General features: G+C 39.8%; 1 protein-coding gene and 1 pseudogene across 1 annotated transcript; both read left to right on the top strand.

Annotated features, from left to right (window-relative positions):
• On the top strand, nucleotides 51-2,415 carry LOC104710011 (myb family transcription factor PHL7; the record flags this gene model as incomplete). Its single annotated transcript, XM_010426536.2, is given in 7 exon segments — nucleotides 51-285; nucleotides 754-880; nucleotides 1,075-1,151; nucleotides 1,256-1,298; nucleotides 1,391-1,448; nucleotides 1,542-1,611; nucleotides 1,724-2,415. Coding segments are annotated over 6 exon segments (861 nt in total). The 3' UTR covers nucleotides 2,219-2,415.
• Nucleotides 3,200-4,025, top strand: LOC104714860 (annotated as a pseudogene).

Here is a 19,126-nt window from a genome sequence, read left to right as displayed (position 1 = left end):
AAAAAAAAAAAAAAAAAAAAAAAAAAAAAAAAAAAAAAAAAAAAAAAAAAAAAAAAAAAAAAAAAAAAAAGTCTGGGACGACTGGAAATTTTCTTTTGAGGAGGACTCTGCTCTGCTGTGCTGTATCGCCGCCCAGTAAATCAATCAATCGGACTCACTAAACTACTCTATAACTCAGCAAAATCTATTTCAGATTAGATTAGATTGGGGAGTGTGTCGGAGTTCGGGAAATGGAGGAACGTCGTCTGATTCTTGTATAGATCCATCCCACCCTCTCCCCAACAGGTTCGTTCGTAGATTCCTTGGATTTTATTTTAATCTCTTAGTGACAGATTCCTCCGAAAACCCAGCCATGACCATGTGGGTCCATGTCTCTGATTTACACGGCTCTCAAACCCTCTGGTGGTGGTGGTGGATCGATCTGCCGGAGCAAGTCTTAAACTTTGACTTCACTGTTTTTACTACCTATCTGTTCTTTTTCCCAAAGTTGCATAGTTTTCGTGCTATTTCGGTAAAATAACCAACAAAAGTCCTCTCAATCAAACAATTTTTCTTCATATGATGACATGACGGACTAGAAGAAATCCTTCCTTCCATTCCTATTTTATTTCTCTCTCTCTCTCTCGCCATTACATTTACTGCGATTAAATGACTGCCTCATACTGTAGTACTGTATATATTTCTGACAGAGCTTTGTTTTCCTTTCTTTCCAACAACTCATTTAATTTCCCTTGAACGTTTTTTTCATCTTAGCCAGCCCTCATGGAAGCAGACAACGGGGGCACCAATTCTAGTCATGCATCCAAACAACGTTTGCGTTGGACGCATGAGCTACATGAACGCTTCGTTGATGCCGTTGCTCAACTTGGTGGCCCTGATAGTAAGTTTCCTTTTTTTTCTTTCTTTCTTTCTTTCTGGCATGCCTTCTTTTTGTATAATCAGACAGTCTATGGTAAAATTAGTAATTCATATATGCACACCACACCAATATGATCAAATTGCTGTTTATGCTACTACTAGTCAGTAGTCATGAGAGGGAAATCTAAATATTTTTTCTTCCTTTGTTTTGCAAAGGAGCTACACCCAAAGGCGTTCTTAGAGTGATGGGTGTACAAGGATTAACTATATACCATGTCAAGAGTCACTTACAGGTATTCTCAAATGTGTGGCCTCCTGTCTCGTCTCCTCTCTCTTTCTCTTACCCGTGCTAATTTTTTTTGGCATTTGTGTTCCTCTTTTTTTTTTTTGGAGTCAGAAATATCGACTTGCAAAGTATCTTCCAGATTCGTCTTCTGAAGGTAGTAGGGTGGACAAATGATTTCCTTCATCTCTCTTTTTTTTTACCAGTTGCCTATTTTTACTTGAAAACTGTATCTTTTATAATTTTCAGGGAAAAAAACTGATAAGAAAGAATCTGGAGATATGCTCTCTGGGTTGGACGGCTCGTCGTACGTGAAATTTTCATTCTTTGAGTTGATTTTTTGTGATGCTATTACCCTGTTGCTTCAGATTAAGTGATCAGTATCTTTTCGAGATTACAGGGGAATGCAGATAACTGAAGCCCTCAAGTTGCAAATGGAAGTTCAGAAACGATTGCACGAGCAACTAGAAGTAATGCTTCACCATACTTACTTTTTAAGAAAGACAAGGAAAAACGAAACAATTAGTCAGGATTTCAGTGGAGCCGTTACATATGACATTCTTTGATGTGTATTTTTTTCAGGTGCAAAGACAGCTGCAACTACGGATAGAAGCACAAGGGAAGTACTTGAAGAAGATAATCGAAGAGCAACAACGACTCAGTGGAGTACTTGGCGAACCCTCAGCCCCAGTTACAGGGGAATCAGATCCTGCAACCCCTGCCCCAACATCTGAGTCTCCCCTTCAAGACAAGTCTGGCAAGGAATGTGGACCAGACAAGAGCCTCTCAGTTGACGAATCTCTCTCATCTTACCGGGAGCCTTTAACACCGGACTCGGGGTGTAACATTGGGTCTCCAGATGAGAGCGGAGGAGATGAGAGAACATCAAAGAAGCCTAGATTGGTGAGAGGTGCAGCTGGTTATACACCTGATATTGTAGTGGCGCACCCAATACTAGAATCAGGCTTGAACGCTTCTTACCATCAGTCAGACCATGCTCTCGCCTTCGACCAGCCATCTACATCACTGCTTGGGGCTGAAGATCAGTTGGATAAGGTTTCAGCAGATAATCTTTGAGTTTTATCACATGGCATCTGTTCAGTGTACCACATGTAGTGTTGTCTATCCTAATCCTTATTAGTTAGGAGTTTCCTCTTTTAATTCGAGGCACTGTCATGAGCATGAAGAAAGAATGAATATGTCTATTTAGTGCTGTAATTTGGTAAACACAAAACAACATTACTCTTATTCCCAACACACTGCATTCTTCTAAAGCTACTTTATCAAAACAGTAACGCATGCGGCATTTATACATACATATTTTTTTCGTTTGTTGAAATGTTAGCAACGAAAAACTATATACATAGTTTTGATAAGAAAAGCTGGAAAAGTAAACTAAGCTGAAAAACCGAGCATAATAGTTAGCTAGGAGATGAGAGCAAAACAGAGTATTACAAACTATCTCGTCAGTTACGCCAGCGTTCTGAAGCTTTGCATATTTGCTGACTGGTGACGATCTCGAATGGTCTCGTCGATGATGGTAATGAGGTTACTGCACGGGTTGTGCTCTTTATGGTGGCGTCTAGTGTTACGGTCTCTTTAAACGTGGTATATTACAGTGTGATATAGGATCGGAATCACACCAAGTCCTATTGACGACAAGATGTCAAAGTTGACAAGCAAGTTTCTGGTATGACAAACGGACGCCTCTGGGGAGCTCTGATTGACTTGTTGCGATCGCATGAAGGATGGAAGATATTAATCAAATCAGCACCGTCCATTTCATATTAAAGATTTAAAACAACAAATCAGCACCATTCATTTATTTCCCATGACACTTCTTTCTTACTTGGCATCAATACCCTCTTTCTATTACCTTTACATAAAGGAGATTCGCATCTCAACACTCCTTGGAGAGACATACCAGAAACATAAACTCCAATCGCAACATTTTCGTGTATTTGGATGGGGAAAGAAGCGGTTTAGTGTTGTGGTGGCGGTTACACTCTTATCTTAATTTGGTTCATATCGCTGTCTCAATTCCATTCATAATGCTTCATGAAATTTCAGCTGAATGTTCTAATCATACAAATTCTAACTTCCCAAGGCTTCTCACTTACCTCTCCGGATCTCGTGGCTTTTGCGTGTGATATAGCAGATAAATTGATCGAGAAAAATATGTATTCCCACTTCGTTAAAGTATCACTCTCTACCTCCCTTTCTCTCTCTCTAACACGATTATGTATCTTAATCAAGTAATAATTAACATCTTCAAGGATTATGCAGGATCATTTAGCTCCTAGTGGTTATATAAAAATCTCTACTGTATGTTTATTCACCATGCATATAGTTGAGAAGAATCATAGTATTAATTAGTTTTTAATTAAAATGAATCTTTGTAATTGGTTTCTCAGGATATCCCAGAGTTTATGAAAAGTTATAAGTTTAAAGAAACTAAACTTACAAAGCTTAACAATGAGATACCAAACCAAAGAAACTTAACTTACAAAGAGCATTTCACCCGCTTAAAGAACTTGGTACTGATTATGGTTCGGGTCTCCACAAAACAGTTCTCTACCTTTTTCAGTCGACTGAATCCTCTCTTGATATATTTGTTTGTTTTACAGTTTCATGATGATACTGTTATTGTTCCCAAAGACTCATCTTGGTTCGGTATTTACCCGGATGGTACATCTCAACCTCCTCTTCTCTTTGCTCAACAGACAAAGCTCTATACAGAAGATTGGATCAGTCTGAAAACATTGGACATAGCTGGAAAAGTGAAGTTTTTGAGTGTACCTGGCGGCACCTCTAAATAGCAACTACCGATATTATCAAATACGTCGTGCCTTATCTTCAACACCAACGTCCATCTTCCATATAAAGACTCAACCGAAAAACGAAGGAATCTTTGTAAAGAGCAAAGCTTGAAACGATACAACTTTGAAAAGTTGGTATCCAGATTCTGCTGCAACGGCTCATATCACCAGCTCTGCTCAACGCCTGCAACAAACTCAACCACACCATGGGACTGATATGGTAATGACAAGTGATGAAAATTTTCTTCCAATTACTCATGTTGGTGCTAATCTTCCTTCAATGTCAAGTAACCTTCCTCTTAAAGACGTGTTGGTTTATCCTGAAATAGCAAAGAATCTGTTGTCTGTTTCAAAGTTGACTAAAGATTATCCATGTGCTGTTACTTTTGATTTTGATGATGTTGTTATTAAGGAAAAGACAACACACAAGGTTCTGACAAAGGAAAGGGAAAATAACGGTCTCTATAAGCTGGATGATCCGAAGTATCAGATGTTGTACTCTACAAGACAAATCAAGACAAGTGATGAAGTTTGGCATCAGAGATTAGGACATCCAAACCAACAAGTGCTTCAATTTCTCTCTGCAAATAAGGCAATTCAAGTCAATAAAAGTACCAATAGTGTGTTTGAATCATGTCAGCTTGGGAAGAGTTCAAGATTGCCATTTAGTTGTTCTACTTTTCTTGTTTCAAGACCCCTAGAAAGAGTGCACTGTGATCTATGGTCCTTCTCCTGTTTCTTCTGTTCAAGGATTCAGATTTTATGCAGTGTTTATTGACAACTATTCCAGATATTATTGGCTTTATCCTTTCAAGAAGAAGTCTGATTTTTGTTCAACATTCATCAAGTATCAGCTTTGTGTTGAAAATTTGCTGCAAACAAAAATTGGAACCTTTTAATCAGATGGGGAGGAGAATTTATAAGTAAAAGATTTCTAACTCACTTGCAAACTGCTGGCATCCAACATTTCATGTCGTGTCCTCAAGCTCCGCAACAAAACATAATAGCAGAGAGGAAGCATCAACAGTTAACAGAAATGAAACTCACCTGTATAATTGCATTTATAAAATTTTAAACTGAAAATATTAGTTTATAACATAATAAAAAAGGAAAACAAATTTGATATTTCATAAAAACAAATTCTTTTACTCCAAATTTGAGTATCGAAAGACAATCACTAAAGAGAAAATAGTTATAATAGATTTTGAAAAGTAAATTACAGTCTAATATGTGTTATATGTGAGCCAGTAGAAGGTGAAAATAAAGTACATGTCGAAAGGCAATGAGTGCATTGTAGATAATGACGAAAGATTTCTAGTTAAAAGAGTTTGAAAATATATTAATAAAACTTGAAAAGATAATAATGCACATGATTAAATTAAAATCTTTGACATCTCATTTTGTAACATCTGTGAACCAAATTGGCTGGTTAAGGGGTGTGTATCGATCGACACAAGAGGTGTGTCGGTCGACACAAGCATCTGCGCTTTAGCCAATTTTGGTTTTAAATCGTCGGTTCGATGCGGTTTGGGTTTAGGAAACCCCTAAACCAAGGTATATAAGTGGTAAGTCAACCTAGGTTATTGGGGTAGCCTCATTTGTCGATTCCCAAGAAGAAGAAAAGAGAGAAAAGTTCCCTTTTGAGTGTTCTTGAGTTTTCTAAGCTGTTATTGAGAGATTCTTCCTTGTGAGTGGGGATCTGGGGCTGGGAACGTGATAGAAGCTTACTAGGAGTGTGTTTTCGTTGATAGCAAATGTGAGTGCATGACCATGGCTTATCTAAGCTTGAGATTCTCTGATTTTTGTGTTTATGTGATGTGTGGCTGATTCCTTTGTTTGTTGGAGTGTTTTTGTGGTACTTTAGACTTTGTGAGACTCATATGTGGCCCTGGATTGAGTTTGGTGCGTTTAGTAAAGGAGATATGACTTGGAACTTCGAGGAAGATGATTCTCGGCAGCTGTGTCAATCGACGCAAGGAGTGTATCGATCGACGCAAATGCGAGGTAGGCACGAGATACCTACGGAGCATTGATCGACACAAGTAGAGGTGTCGGTCGACACGAATTAGGGTTTCAGGGAAATGTCAAGCAGGCATCGATCGACACAAGCAGTGTGTCAGTCGACACCAGGCGACTGCATCGATTGACACAACCTTCGCCAGGTGTTAGTGTCAATCGACACCATCCTTCAGCAGCGACTGAGCTTTGTTTGTTGCCTGGTTTGTTTGTCTTATTTATTTTTTGTTGATTGGAGATCTCAATTGCTTCTGTGTATAGCCCAGTGGATGAGAAGATTGCCTCACACAGTATTTATGATAATACTAACGCATCTCATTTATATTTGTGCTGCAGGTAAATGCAAAGTGTGACCGTGAAATCAAGGCGATGAAGAGGAGGATGTTCTACTGGCTTGTTGATGTGTTGTCTGGCTTCTGTTAGGTTGCTAGAGTCTAGTCGTTAGAATGTTTCTAGGTTGTTGATTTAATGTTTAATGACTTTGTTGGATGGTTTACTATTTTTTTATGATGAATTGATCATTGTTTTATTGGTTATTGGTTTATTGGTATCATATTATGTTATCCGCTGTTGTTTAATTGGGGTTAGGTTCTCAGTGAGTATGAGATCACTAGTTTAATATCGTATTAAAAAAATGGAACGGGTCATTTCAGTTTAGTATCAGAGCCCTTACGGTTCTAGGTAGGGGTTCACTATGTTTCTGTTGTTGATGTGGTGGATTTGCTTGGATTGTCTACACGACTATGTCTAGTGGCAAGTATCACCTACTGACCGGCCATGTCCAACCTGAACGATGCAAGCCGAAGGCGACCGATCATCACAATCCTCATGTGATTGATGCCGAGAGTCCCCACTAGTTGTACCAACCGTAGCCGATGCCATGTGCTATGTCCCGCGTATCGTGTACCATGTACTGCACCACGCCCTACCATGCCCACCATTTGCTGCTGTCCGCGACCGTTCATCCGTGTACCGCGAAACAAATCCAACCCACCACCATCCTACCACCAACCATTACCATTCTTTTATTTAGGTATGTTTTTATTATTTTATTTTATCATTATTATTGATGGTTTTAGGTTTTTTTTCAAGGAGGATGCATTTAGAGATATATCAAATAGAATTTGACTGAACTTAGCCTAGTTCAAACTCGATGTCAAGCAACCAAAGGAAGTACAAATGGTTAGTTACCACATTTTCATTCTACAGCCGACCTCTAGACAATTTTTTGGCAGCCATTAAACATCTAAGAGTCGACACAAACATCATTCCATAAAGGTGACATTGTTCTTAAACCCTACACTTTTCCTTTTGATTTTTAATCCTCAACTCTTTCTTTTTTCCCACCGAGGACGGTGTGATTTAAGTCTTGGGGGAAGGATGTTCCATCCTATACTAATGCTACTTTCTATTTTGTTGACTTGAGACATTTTTCCACTTTTTACATCAATAATTTTGACATTTTTATTGAGTCACATTTTTTTGTTGAGTCAAAACTAGTAGGGGATTATGATCTTATTCTAACGGTTTATTTGACTTGGATTAACACTCTTATGACTCTTGATTATGCTTGACAACAGAACCAAAGTTTGGAAAGACTGTGAGCCCACTCAACAATCCCTCAAGTCCCTATTCGATGGATATTCAGATGATCTAACGTTGTCTCTAACTTTTATAGGACCTAAACCGGACTTAATTTTCAAGCCCTAGGAATTGGTATACATTGGACTATATCTCTACATTCAAGCCACACAAGACATATCACTTCTTCAAAAGTATGTTCCCCTCTCTCTTCCCTTCAATACTCTAAAAAAAGAGAAAAAGAAAAGAAAAAGAAAAAAAAGAGAAAAAAAGAATAAGGATATAGGTAGCAAAGAAGTGAGCCAAGGGATGTCGCGTAAACCCGTGCATACTTTGGATTTCATGGAAGCCTGTCCAATAAAAAAAATAAAAAAGAGCAAGGGATCTATATAAAAAAAATGATACCCTAGAAAATTAGGGAAAGATAGATTCTTTGGAAATGAGAAAAGGGAGAGGAAAGGAATCATACGAAGAAAGTCTTGGCTTGAAGAGAGTCGACAAGCCTTTGATCGATTTTCCCTTGGTAAGATTTCACTTTTTATTATTGCTTAATTTATGTAAAGAGATGACAATGGAGATTCTAGAGACTCTAAAGAATTGTGGGATCAAGGAGCGTTGATGATTCTCATGGTGGATTACAAATGGAAGTTCCTAATGTCCAGGCGAAGAAGAGTGTAAAGACAATATTCCCAAAGATAGATGAATTCCCATTATTTTTAAAACCTCTTTTCCATAATTTATTATGATTATTTGCTTAAGGACAAGCAAAGTCTAAGTCTGGGGGAGTTGATAACATCATTATTTTACCTATTTTAGCTATAGTTTTAGTATGTATTTAGGAAGAGTTTTGTATGATTTCAAGACTTTAATGTCTATTATCTAGTATTTTAGGTTTCAAGAAGGTTTTACAGGTTTTTATAGCAAAAAAGACCAAAAGACAAGGAAAATACGTTTTAGGAAAGATTCAGAGCTTTACAGTACGTATAACTTTTTAAGAACTTTCAGAACTCACATTTCGACGTACTTGGTGTCTCTGGAAATCTGGAAGAGTCATCTTTCTCCCCTAAGTGAAATCAAGTAAATCCGATCACTCACCAGGAAGTTATCCCCGATTTACCGAGACGTGTTATAGACCGACGTAAGGAGACCCATTCAGCCAATGGGCTTTTATCGAATGCCTGACCAGCAACCATCACAGCGGCCCAGTCCAAGCCTTCACCACGTTCTAGAAGCTTCTCACGCCTCCCCTTTCCATGCATTAACAGGAAAAGACGTTTCTACCCTTACAAAAGCCTAAACCTAGACAAAACCCTATAAATACTCTTCTAAACCTAGGGTTTAGTGTGGGCCTTAAAAGTGCAATCATTGGAGCAGCCAGGAGACACGACCAGAGGAGCAGCCGACTACCAAACCTCTCTCCCTCGTTCCTCTCTTTGAAGCTTTGAGATCCACCAACTCTTTCTATTCTATTTGCTTTGTTATTTGTTTCTAAAGGAAGAAGATCCTACACTTTGTTTGACAATCATTGAAGTAATATCTAAGTCCCTTTTCTCTATATTTTTTTTTTTTTTATGTTTATGAGTTTATTAAACCTTGCTTTGATGATTCCCTTAAACATGTTAGAGTAGTTTTCTAGCTGGTTTTAATGGGATAATCAAAGGGGGAAGATGATCTTAGTTTAGGTGACAATTTTTAGGGTTTGTTAGATTTATATCTTGTTTATTCTATGCTTTAATACTAAGTCTTTGCTTAATGCTTTAAGTTAGCCTCATGAATTAACTATGATCTAAAGTGTGTGTGCTTTGCCAAAAACTTGCATGTGTGCTTGACCTAGCTTAGATGTGTGAGGAGTCATAGGAAGCACATACCCATTACCTATGGAATTTCATGGATTAAAATCAAACCTGTTTAAAATGCTTTGATCTATGCGTCGTTGCCTGCGACAATTGAGTCTTGGAGTATAGTGATCTTAGACTGTTAGCTTGTGAACTATAAGTTAACGGTTCATTCGTGTTTCGTAGTCCGAGTTTTAGATAAACAAACTAATCCTAAATTTTTCTAGATAGATAGATCATTGATCCCCTGCGATTCCCCTTGATGCCCAACGCTTGTCTCAATTATTTTACTTGTTTTTATTTTCATTTATTTGCTTGCTACAACCGTGACAACAACAAAACCCCCATTTTTATTGAGTCCTAGTACCTTGATCCGCAAGTAGTCATGAATGTCGATGTCAATGAAAACTTTTTCTATGACACTCAAAAACCAATCACTTCAAGGAGCTCTCACACTGAAGACAAGCTCATGAAGATGATGGATGAACTTTTATCAAGTCAAGAGGAGGCTGATAAAGTTCTCAATGCAAAACTAGAGAAGATGAGTATTGAATTTGGAGTTAAACTCGAGATAATCACCAAGGATGTTACACGCTTGGAGGAGTGTATCAATGCCATCAACAATGAAGTTTTAAAACACTTTGAGGATTTACAAGATCATGGAACGAAGATTATCAACATGGGTTACACTATTGACACCATCGAGAGCCGCCTAGAGTGGAAAGTAGAAGCCCTATTCAACAATTCTAGTGAATGCAATAATCGGAGTGATGATCAACTATATCAACCTACTGATGCTGAAGAATAATATGGAGCCTCACCTAAGTACCCAACCGATCCTAACAAGTCCAAGGTGTGGACTAGAGAAAAAGATTATCCATCCGACGAGGAAGAAGGAGAAGAAAAGGAAACCCTTGACAAAAATGGAAAGCATTCATGTTTCCTTTTAGAAAAAGGAAAATTTTCTTTTATAAGACCACAAGAGAACCTGATAAACAGGTTTTCACCCAGGGTATCAATTCCCTATGCAGTTGTAATACAAAGGGTTATCAATCCAAATGGTTGTTTATTGCTAGCAGGAAGGATATGATCAGAACAGTGCAAATCAAGCCAAGCAAATAGGGGTTTAAACTAACAATCCTAAAGTGATAGAGGAAAAGAAAGTAAACAAAGAACCACACGACCTAAGCACTCGATGCAAGCATTCAAGTGCAAGATCAGGTGGGGGGAATTGAGTAAGCAAATGAAATATGAAAAACTCGAGGGATTACTCGATGCAGGTTATCGTGTACCTGATCGGGTAAGAGATCGAGTGATGAAAGAAAATGCAAGCAATTAAAATATGAAAGCTTCTAAGGATGGGGTAATCGAATCCTAAGTATTCTTGACCAGTACAGATGCCTTACATGCCTCAAGCAAATATTTCCTAGACAATGAATCTCTAAAATCTTGTTAACACACTCTCGCACTAGAAACAATCAACCTTGATCACTCCCCCACCCAACTCTCGTTGGAGAAACATGACCAAGCAGGCATTAAGATCCGATTCATTATTGTCAGTAAACACCTAACTCATCTAATCTCTTAGGCTAAGTGAGTAAACCTCTAGCATTGGTTGATTCAAGCATCTCAACTACACCTCTCGATGGTAAAACACCTTAGATCGAAGCTCAACCTCTCGGTCTATTGACAGCATTAAGAACACCAACCTAGAAGGAAATCTATCAAACACATACGATCAAACTAAGGCATCCTAATCGATCAAGAACACAAAATCATTTATCCCATCCCTAGAAACTTTACTACACTACTCGGAAATCATAGCAAGAAACATAACAACAAATATAAACGAGAATTGCATTATATTAAACGATAAAGTAGAAGAATAAGAGTAAAAGATAGAAATATAGAGAAATGATAAAAAGTTATGAAATAAAATCTAAAACAAAAGGGAAAAATGTTTGAGTCGCTCAGTTCTCTCACAGAAGCTCTCGCACTCTGGTTTGAGGGTCTGCGGCGTGCTCGTTTGCGAGGAAGAAGAGGAGGGGTTTCTATATGGAAACCTCTTTGACCTAGCTTCCCAGACCTGCCCGAGGGTCTACTCGATGAGGTACACGAGGATGAGGTCGAGTTCGTCCTCGGGTAGATCTTCGGGTTGTTCTTCATGCTTTTGGATCCTCCTCGATCGTGTTGGGGTTCAGACTTGTTCTTCCAGCTCGATGGCTCCTTCGGGTACATCTTCGGGTTTGTCCTTGTTTTCCCCATTTTAGGCTCTTAAGCACCTGTTTACATCCAAAACATGCAAATGCAAAAATGCAACACCCTAAATGGCCTAAAAGTGAATTCCTACATTTAATGACCTAAAAATGCTAAGTTAAGGGTATGAACAATGCAAAATATGGACAAAATAGGATGCTAAAAACATGCAAATTAGAGAATTATCAGACCCCCAAGCTTAAATCTTGCTAGTCCTCTAGCAAGGAAGTAGGAGGGTGCGGTTTGAAAGCGGGGACTCATAACCTTTATATGCTAAGCGAAGGATTCAAGCTATAGTCCTTAAAGATAGTTTAATGGTGCTAAGATCAATCAACATACTTACAAATATTTTTCTATGCTTATTACCATGCATCGATCTAGTTCAACCTCTAACTAAAAGTAAAGAACATCTCTTTCACATTCAATTAAGTGTTTGGCGAATTCTTGCAAATGAAAGGTGAATCAAGCTCAATCGGTTTCAATGGTAAGACTTTTTAGTAAGGTGGTTTCAAACAAATTCTTTGGGTGGTTTTCTCTCAAAAGAAGGAATGCTAGACAGTTGTGAAAACTATCTAAGATTGAGAACAATTTGGGCATACAAAGCTTAACTCTTAATAATCTACCCTTTTCTCATTCACTTTCTTTTTCTTTTTATATCTCAAACCCCCTAGAATTACACTACCCACATCCTTGATTTTAACTCTTTTTTTTTTTTACTCCCTAAGGTTTAAACTTTAAACTTCTAGCTCTCTAATTTTTTTTCTTTTTCTTTCTTTGCTAAACTCCTAATATGTATATATATTTTATTTCTTTCTAGGCGACTATAACAAGATCTTTTCTCTTTTTTTTTTTTTTTTAATTAGAGACTTAGAGCTAATTGATTCTAACCTTAGGGACTTTTTTTCTCTTTTTTTTTATTCCTCAACCCAACCCTAAATAAACATTCTAACCACCTATCTTTCAAAACCGAATCTATTAGCTAGTTCAGATTCTAACTTAGCTAAATCAAGAGGCAGTTCTTTGTCGTTCTCAATACTCTCAAGGTTTCACAACCTATAGCACAATGAAAGAGGCTTCACTCAACAATTCACAAGAAGGTTTGAAAGAAAGGTTTGGGTTCATGGGTAGGACAAAAAAATCGGGTTAAACAAAAAAGATTGATGAAATGGAGTGCTAACCCGAATTTAGAGTTACCATGAGCGAGTATTCAAGTTCCATAAGCGAGACAATTAAAGTTCAAATTAAATCCAATAATATAGAGATGTTCTAATGTTCAATCAAGTGGAGGAAGCATTCAAAAGACACAAGGTTCTAAGCAAAGATTTTTCATTTTTTCCAAAGATTGATCTAGCAACAATGAACTGTGACTAAGGGCTATAGCTTCAATCCTAAGGTTTGATTTTAAATAAGGTAGTTTTAATAATTGTCCCCTAAGATGCATATACAACAATCCAATATGAAACAAACTAGACTCAATCCTAATATGTAAATGCAACTACATGAACACTTTTTTTCTTTTTTTTTTTTTTTTTTAAATTTTTCAATTTTTTTTTGGGTTTTTCAATGCACATAGATGCAGACTCAAATGAATTAAACTAGCATGCAAAAATTTTAAATAAGAAAATTAAGAAAAGAAAACACCAAGTTAAAAATATTATAGGACCCTCCCCCAAACTTAAATTACACAGTCTCTGTGTAAATAAAAGTTGGAAAAAGAATCCAAGAATCACACAAAATGAAATAAACTAAATGTAATGTTATTTACAAAGATCGGATGAAAGTGGTACCTTATGGGTTGGTGAAGAAGGAGGTTGCAGCAGCCACCATACTTGCCAACGTTTAGCCAGGGTCGTCTCCGGCTTCAGCAGGTGCCGGTGTTTGCTCGTCAGAGAGCTCGGTGATATGCACGGACGACTTACTCGGACCAGCATCCGAGGGGTTGATCGAGGGTGGAATCGCGTAGCTCATCGGGTAGGGCATCGGGTAGTATGACGGGAATGGCGGAAGAGGTCCAGAGTGATCACCTGTATAGCCACTCGTAGGGTGCATCGTATACGGCATCGTGTATGGCATATGGTAAGGCGGAGGGAAGATTCCTGAGTAATCACCCGATTGTAAGTTCGATGGGTGCATCGGATAGTGCATCGTGTATCCCATCGGGTTAGGCGTCGGATAGGCGTCTGAATGGCTTCTCCGTGATGCTTCAGGTTGGGTGATGTTCTCCTCAGCCTGGGGCTCGTATGATGATGCTCTATAAGGTTCTGGAGGTTGCAGTCATCGAGTTCCTCCTAGCGGTCCGCTTCTCCCCATCCAAGTTGGTGCTTGTGCCGAGGTAGGAGCTGAGGCACAACTTGCCATGTCTTGCAGCTCCTTGATCTGACCTCCCATAGTCTTTACCAAACCGGTAAGATCTTTTACCTTTCTCACCAAAAACTTGTTCATCCTCTTCAGCCATCCGATCCTCTTGTGGGCTTCCCTCACTCCAACCGGTTGCTTTTGAGAGCACACATACTCCTCAAAGTCGAAATCTTCAGAGCTATCTCCCTCTCTTTGCCCGGTTGCCTCTCTTTTCTCAGCTTCGGACTCCTCCTCCGTGTTGTACAGCTCCTCCAAAGGTGGTTCAAAGTCGATGTTGTCTCCTAGCCGAACCTTGGTGCACATTACATTAGGTAGGATCATCTGGGCGGCTCCGGCGGTAGGGTGGACGAACTTGAAGAGCATCATATCGTTAGGCCTCTCATAGGCCAAAAATATCGCCAACACGAGGTAGTCTACGTCCAGCCATCTCGGTTCGTGCACTATTCCCTTCAAGGGCACATCGCATGCCACCAAAATCGGTGTAATCAGTCCTCCAATGGAGATCTCTCCGCCTCCTTCTCTTCTCTTAATCGCCCATGACTTGAGGTAGAGGAACTGATCGAGCAGTACAAACACCATACTAGTATCCGCAACATCTCCGACTAGTGGTATACCATCCCTAGCATTGTCCAAAACTCCACACAATGCAATATCCAGCAGTTGAAGCTCGTGATCGTTCACATTCCCAGTCTCTTTTCTAGCAAAAAGAGTGCATGCGAGGGACTTGTGAAAATACCTAAAGACAGGGCTCCTTATTTGAGCGGATTTGGAGCTTGTGGACTTGTAGGGGATCTTGTCTCCTATTGTCAGCCATAGGGACTTCATTTCCTTCTTGCTAACCTCCATTCCTTCTCCACTGCTAGCTTTGAACCCATACAGCGTCTCCATCTCTTCAAAAGTGAGCCGGTACTCTTTGTTCCTTACGGAGAAGGTGATGAACCCGATCCCCCCATCGGGTAGTAGGATCGGGTGGTCCTCAAAGTAATGCAACCGAAGTGTGGAGAGATAGTGGACCGTCTCCTCCTCATAGGCTTCAAGGTGGGTTCGCATCATTTGGCCCAGGTGGCACATGTCGAACAGGAACTCGACATCTCTTGCGATGCCCAACTGCTTCATTGTCTCACGGTGAGGGTATCGGATACCGACGAAGCTCATCTTCCGGAAAACCTTGAAGAGTTTTGCTGGAGTCTCCACCTCCTTCTGCTTCAGCCTCCGCGAGGCTTGGCGGGTTCTCTCTCTCTGCTCCTCCTCTGCATCTCGATCCTCTTCCTTAGCCTTCTCAGAGGCTGATCTCTTCCCTCTTGCAATCGTAGCTCTGCTCCTTGACCAAGTTGTTTAGATCTCCTCTTGATCTCCTCCACCAGCATCAGAATCGACCTCTATGGGGTCGGTAACGGTTCTTTCAGACGTAGACAGGTCCCTACGTCAAGGAGATCAGCGAACAACACTCGCCATCAAACTAGGTGAGCGAACTCGATGGTCTACACGATCGGTTGCTCGAGCACCGGATCGGGTGGAGGATCGGGTTGAGCATCATGTTGGCGAAGCAAAAATAGAAAACAAGATTCAAATTAATAAAAATGAAAAGAAAATTAAATAGAAGATACCTTTGGGACTTCCTCCCAAGTGAGCTTGTTTAAAGTCACTAAGCTTGACTCTTCATGCTCTTTAAGCATGGGATCCAGGTGGAAGAGGTTCTGGAATCCTCTCCATAATAGCAGGCTGGTTCAACTGATTCTCTAGGTTTTGTCCTGGTTCCAAGGAAAATGTAGTGTTGACCTCCTCAAGATGTTGCACTTTTCTCTGCTTTGTCTTAGTGGAAAAAGCTTGACCATCAATGGTTGGCTTCTTAATCCCCTTCTTCACATCAAACTCCATCTTGAAGTGCTCAACATGCTCAATTATGATCCTACCTTGCTTCACCTCAATCACAGCACCTACTGTTGCCAAGAATGGTCTTCCTTGAACCAGTGGATCGTCTGGTTCCTTGTCCATATCAAGGATCATGAAGTCAGTGGGGACTTCTATTCTTCCGATCCTGAGTGGCAAGTTCTCTAGGACCCCAATAGTATGTCTGACTTTCCTATCAGCTAGAACCAAATACAGACTGCTTGGTTTAAAACTGGTGAATCCCATCTTGTTGGCAACTAATAGTGGCATAATACTAACTGAAGCTCCAAGGTCGCACAAGCAATTCTTGAAAATCCGAAGTCCTATCGAGCATGGCATAGTAAAAGAGCGAGGATCCACCAATTTTTCCTCGATCTGCAGCTCAGGATCTAAGCACACTCCACTCCTGAGAATCTCAAACCCAATTTCCTTGACAGCTTCCTTAACCTCATTTTCCAATCGAGCTGCCTTCTTGGCAACTTCCTCCTGAAGCTCGTGTGGTGGCAAAAGCTTAGGTGGTGGAGCTTTACGCTTTGCCATACGCTCTGCAAGTGCCTCCAGCTGGATGTCAAGTGCAGCATTGAACCTTTCCTCTAGCTCCCCTTCTGCTGCTATAGGTAGTTGAAGCTGATCTCTCTTCTCAACATCTACTCGATGCATTATCCGATCACCATCATCGGGTAGGTCATCGGGTTCCACCTCGGGTGGTTCTTCGATTTGTGAGTCTCTAGCCAGTGCTCGATCATCAACTCGATCAGACTCCTCAAGTGAAGGCTTGGGTTCATACTCGGATATATAGTACTTGGCATCATTTTTCATTGGGTGATCCATATCCTCACCATCTTGATCATCACTGTCCCCAGTGAGGTAGTCCTCATAGTCATCATCAAGGAAGATGGCTTGGGCAGTGGCATAATCCTTAGGGTTTTGAACAGCTTTACCTGGGAGTTGGTTGATCTTTGGAGCTGGTTGGTTTTTGTGGTGGCCTTCTAAGTACCTCAGCTTAGTGTTGAGCGAATCATACTTGGCGTTCAAATCATTGTATCCTGAATCTATCTTGTTGCTCATCTCCGCGAAACGTGTTGCAGTGTCCATAGCAGCTGATGCCTGATTCTGAATCATCTGCTGAATGAGGCCGCATAGGTGAAACAAGATATATTTGGTGGGTGAAGAGATGATGGATATATGCAATGGTGAGATATGAATGAATGGATGGTAAGGTGTTTCAATTCCCCTTATGCAGTTGTAGTATAAGAGGTGTCAATCCAATCTGAGAGTTGTGAACAATCAAGATGTGTATATGAGCCTAAGTTAAGCCAAATATGCAAAGGATGTTTGTCACTAACAATCCTATAGATGAACTGTAAAGAGCAGAAAGTAAAGCTACTAGAACTGGATGCTAAATGTAAATGGAACAGAATGATTATCACTAATATGAAGTTAGAACAGAAATAGAAACTATACTAATGAACTAATGCAAGTCAAGTAATGAACAGGACAATAAGTAAATGCAACAGAAATGCAACTGGAATGAGACAAGAGATAAGACAGGACAACTACAAATCATAAACCAAAGTTCTGGGGATGAACTCGAGCAAGCACTCGATCGAGTGTAGATCGAGTGCAGGGTCGAGCTGGACAAGTCTGTGAAACAAAGCAACAGAAGAAAAACAGAGCAATACACAAGCGAATCAAACAACGATCAAACAGCAAGATTAAGACTTAAAAATCAATAAACAAGGAAGGCCTTGAGGAGGATTTCATGGGCTGGACTAATGAATGAGGTCATCTAACTTGGTCAACAAATCTCAAGCAAACTTTGAGCTAATCTCTAGACATATATTTCTAAGACAAGTTTAATCCACTCTCATGGCAAGAAACAATCAAACCTATGCATCTCTAGACTTGTTCTCACAAAGTAAAGAATCTACACAAGCAGGCATTAAGCAATATGTCTCATACCAAACAAGACCTCTAATCTCTTAGCAAGCCTAATGGTAAGCTCTAGATCTAGCCTTATCTATGCTTCTTAAACATTGGTGTGATGCTAAGATGCTTGAAATCAAACCCTACCCTCTCAGTTATAGGATCAGCATTAAGAACATCTAGCCTAGAAGAGATTCTACCACAATCAATCTTGACCAAAGTNCTCGAGCAAGCACTCGATCGAGTGTAGATCGAGTGCAGGGTCGAGCTGGACAAGTCTGTGAAACAAAGCAACAGAAGAAAAACAGAGCAATACACAAGCGAATCAAACAACGATCAAACAGCAAGATTAAGACTTAAAAATCAATAAACAAGGAAGGCCTTGAGGAGGATTTCATGGGCTGGACTAATGAATGAGGTCATCTAACTTGGTCAACAAATCTCAAGCAAACTTTGAGCTAATCTCTAGACATATATTTCTAAGACAAGTTTAATCCACTCTCATGGCAAGAAACAATCAAACCTATGCATCTCTAGACTTGTTCTCACAAAGTAAAGAATCTACACAAGCAGGCATTAAGCAATATGTCTCATACCAAACAAGACCTCTAATCTCTTAGCAAGCCTAATGGTAAGCTCTAGATCTAGCCTTATCTATGCTTCTTAAACATTGGTGTGATGCTAAGATGCTTGAAATCAAACCCTACCCTCTCAGTTATAGGATCAGCATTAAGAACATCTAGCCTAGAAGAGATTCTACCACAATCAAGCTTGACCAAATCAAACACACCTCAAACACAGCCCAGCCTAACCCATCCTCAAGATCCTAAGCTACTACTCACAAGAACACATGATGAACATCAAAGTCATAAACTAAGAAAATACTGAAACTTGCATCAAATGAAAGATAAAGCAAAGATCTACAATATTCAAGAAGGAATCAAACACGAATTCTTAATATCTTGAAAGTTATGAAACCAACAAAATCCAAGAATCTTATGTTTTCTCTCTTAAAAGAGTACAAGATCTAAGAAAAATAAAAGTGCAAAAGGAATAATTCCCAAAAGGGTAAAAACTAGGTTTCTGACTATTCTAAAAAGCTGGACTCTTGGTGGCTGCTGGGTACAAGGTCTTTAAATAGAAAAAGTAGTGGAAGCCCTAAAAATGCTAAAAGACAAAATAGCTAGGCGGCTCGGCCCACTCAACCCGGTGCTCAGTCGAGTGACCGGTCGAGTTGGCTTCTCTCGTGCAGCTTCCACTCGGTCGAGTCCCTCTCTGCACACGGTCGAGTGTCTGGTCGAGTG

This window comes from Camelina sativa, chromosome 9 (genome assembly GCF_000633955.1).
Source record: "Camelina sativa cultivar DH55 chromosome 9, Cs, whole genome shotgun sequence".
Classification (NCBI taxonomy): Eukaryota; Viridiplantae; Streptophyta; class Magnoliopsida; order Brassicales; family Brassicaceae; genus Camelina; species Camelina sativa.
Note: the sequence above shows the minus strand (reverse complement) of the source record. Positions and strands in the feature narration are given on the sequence as shown.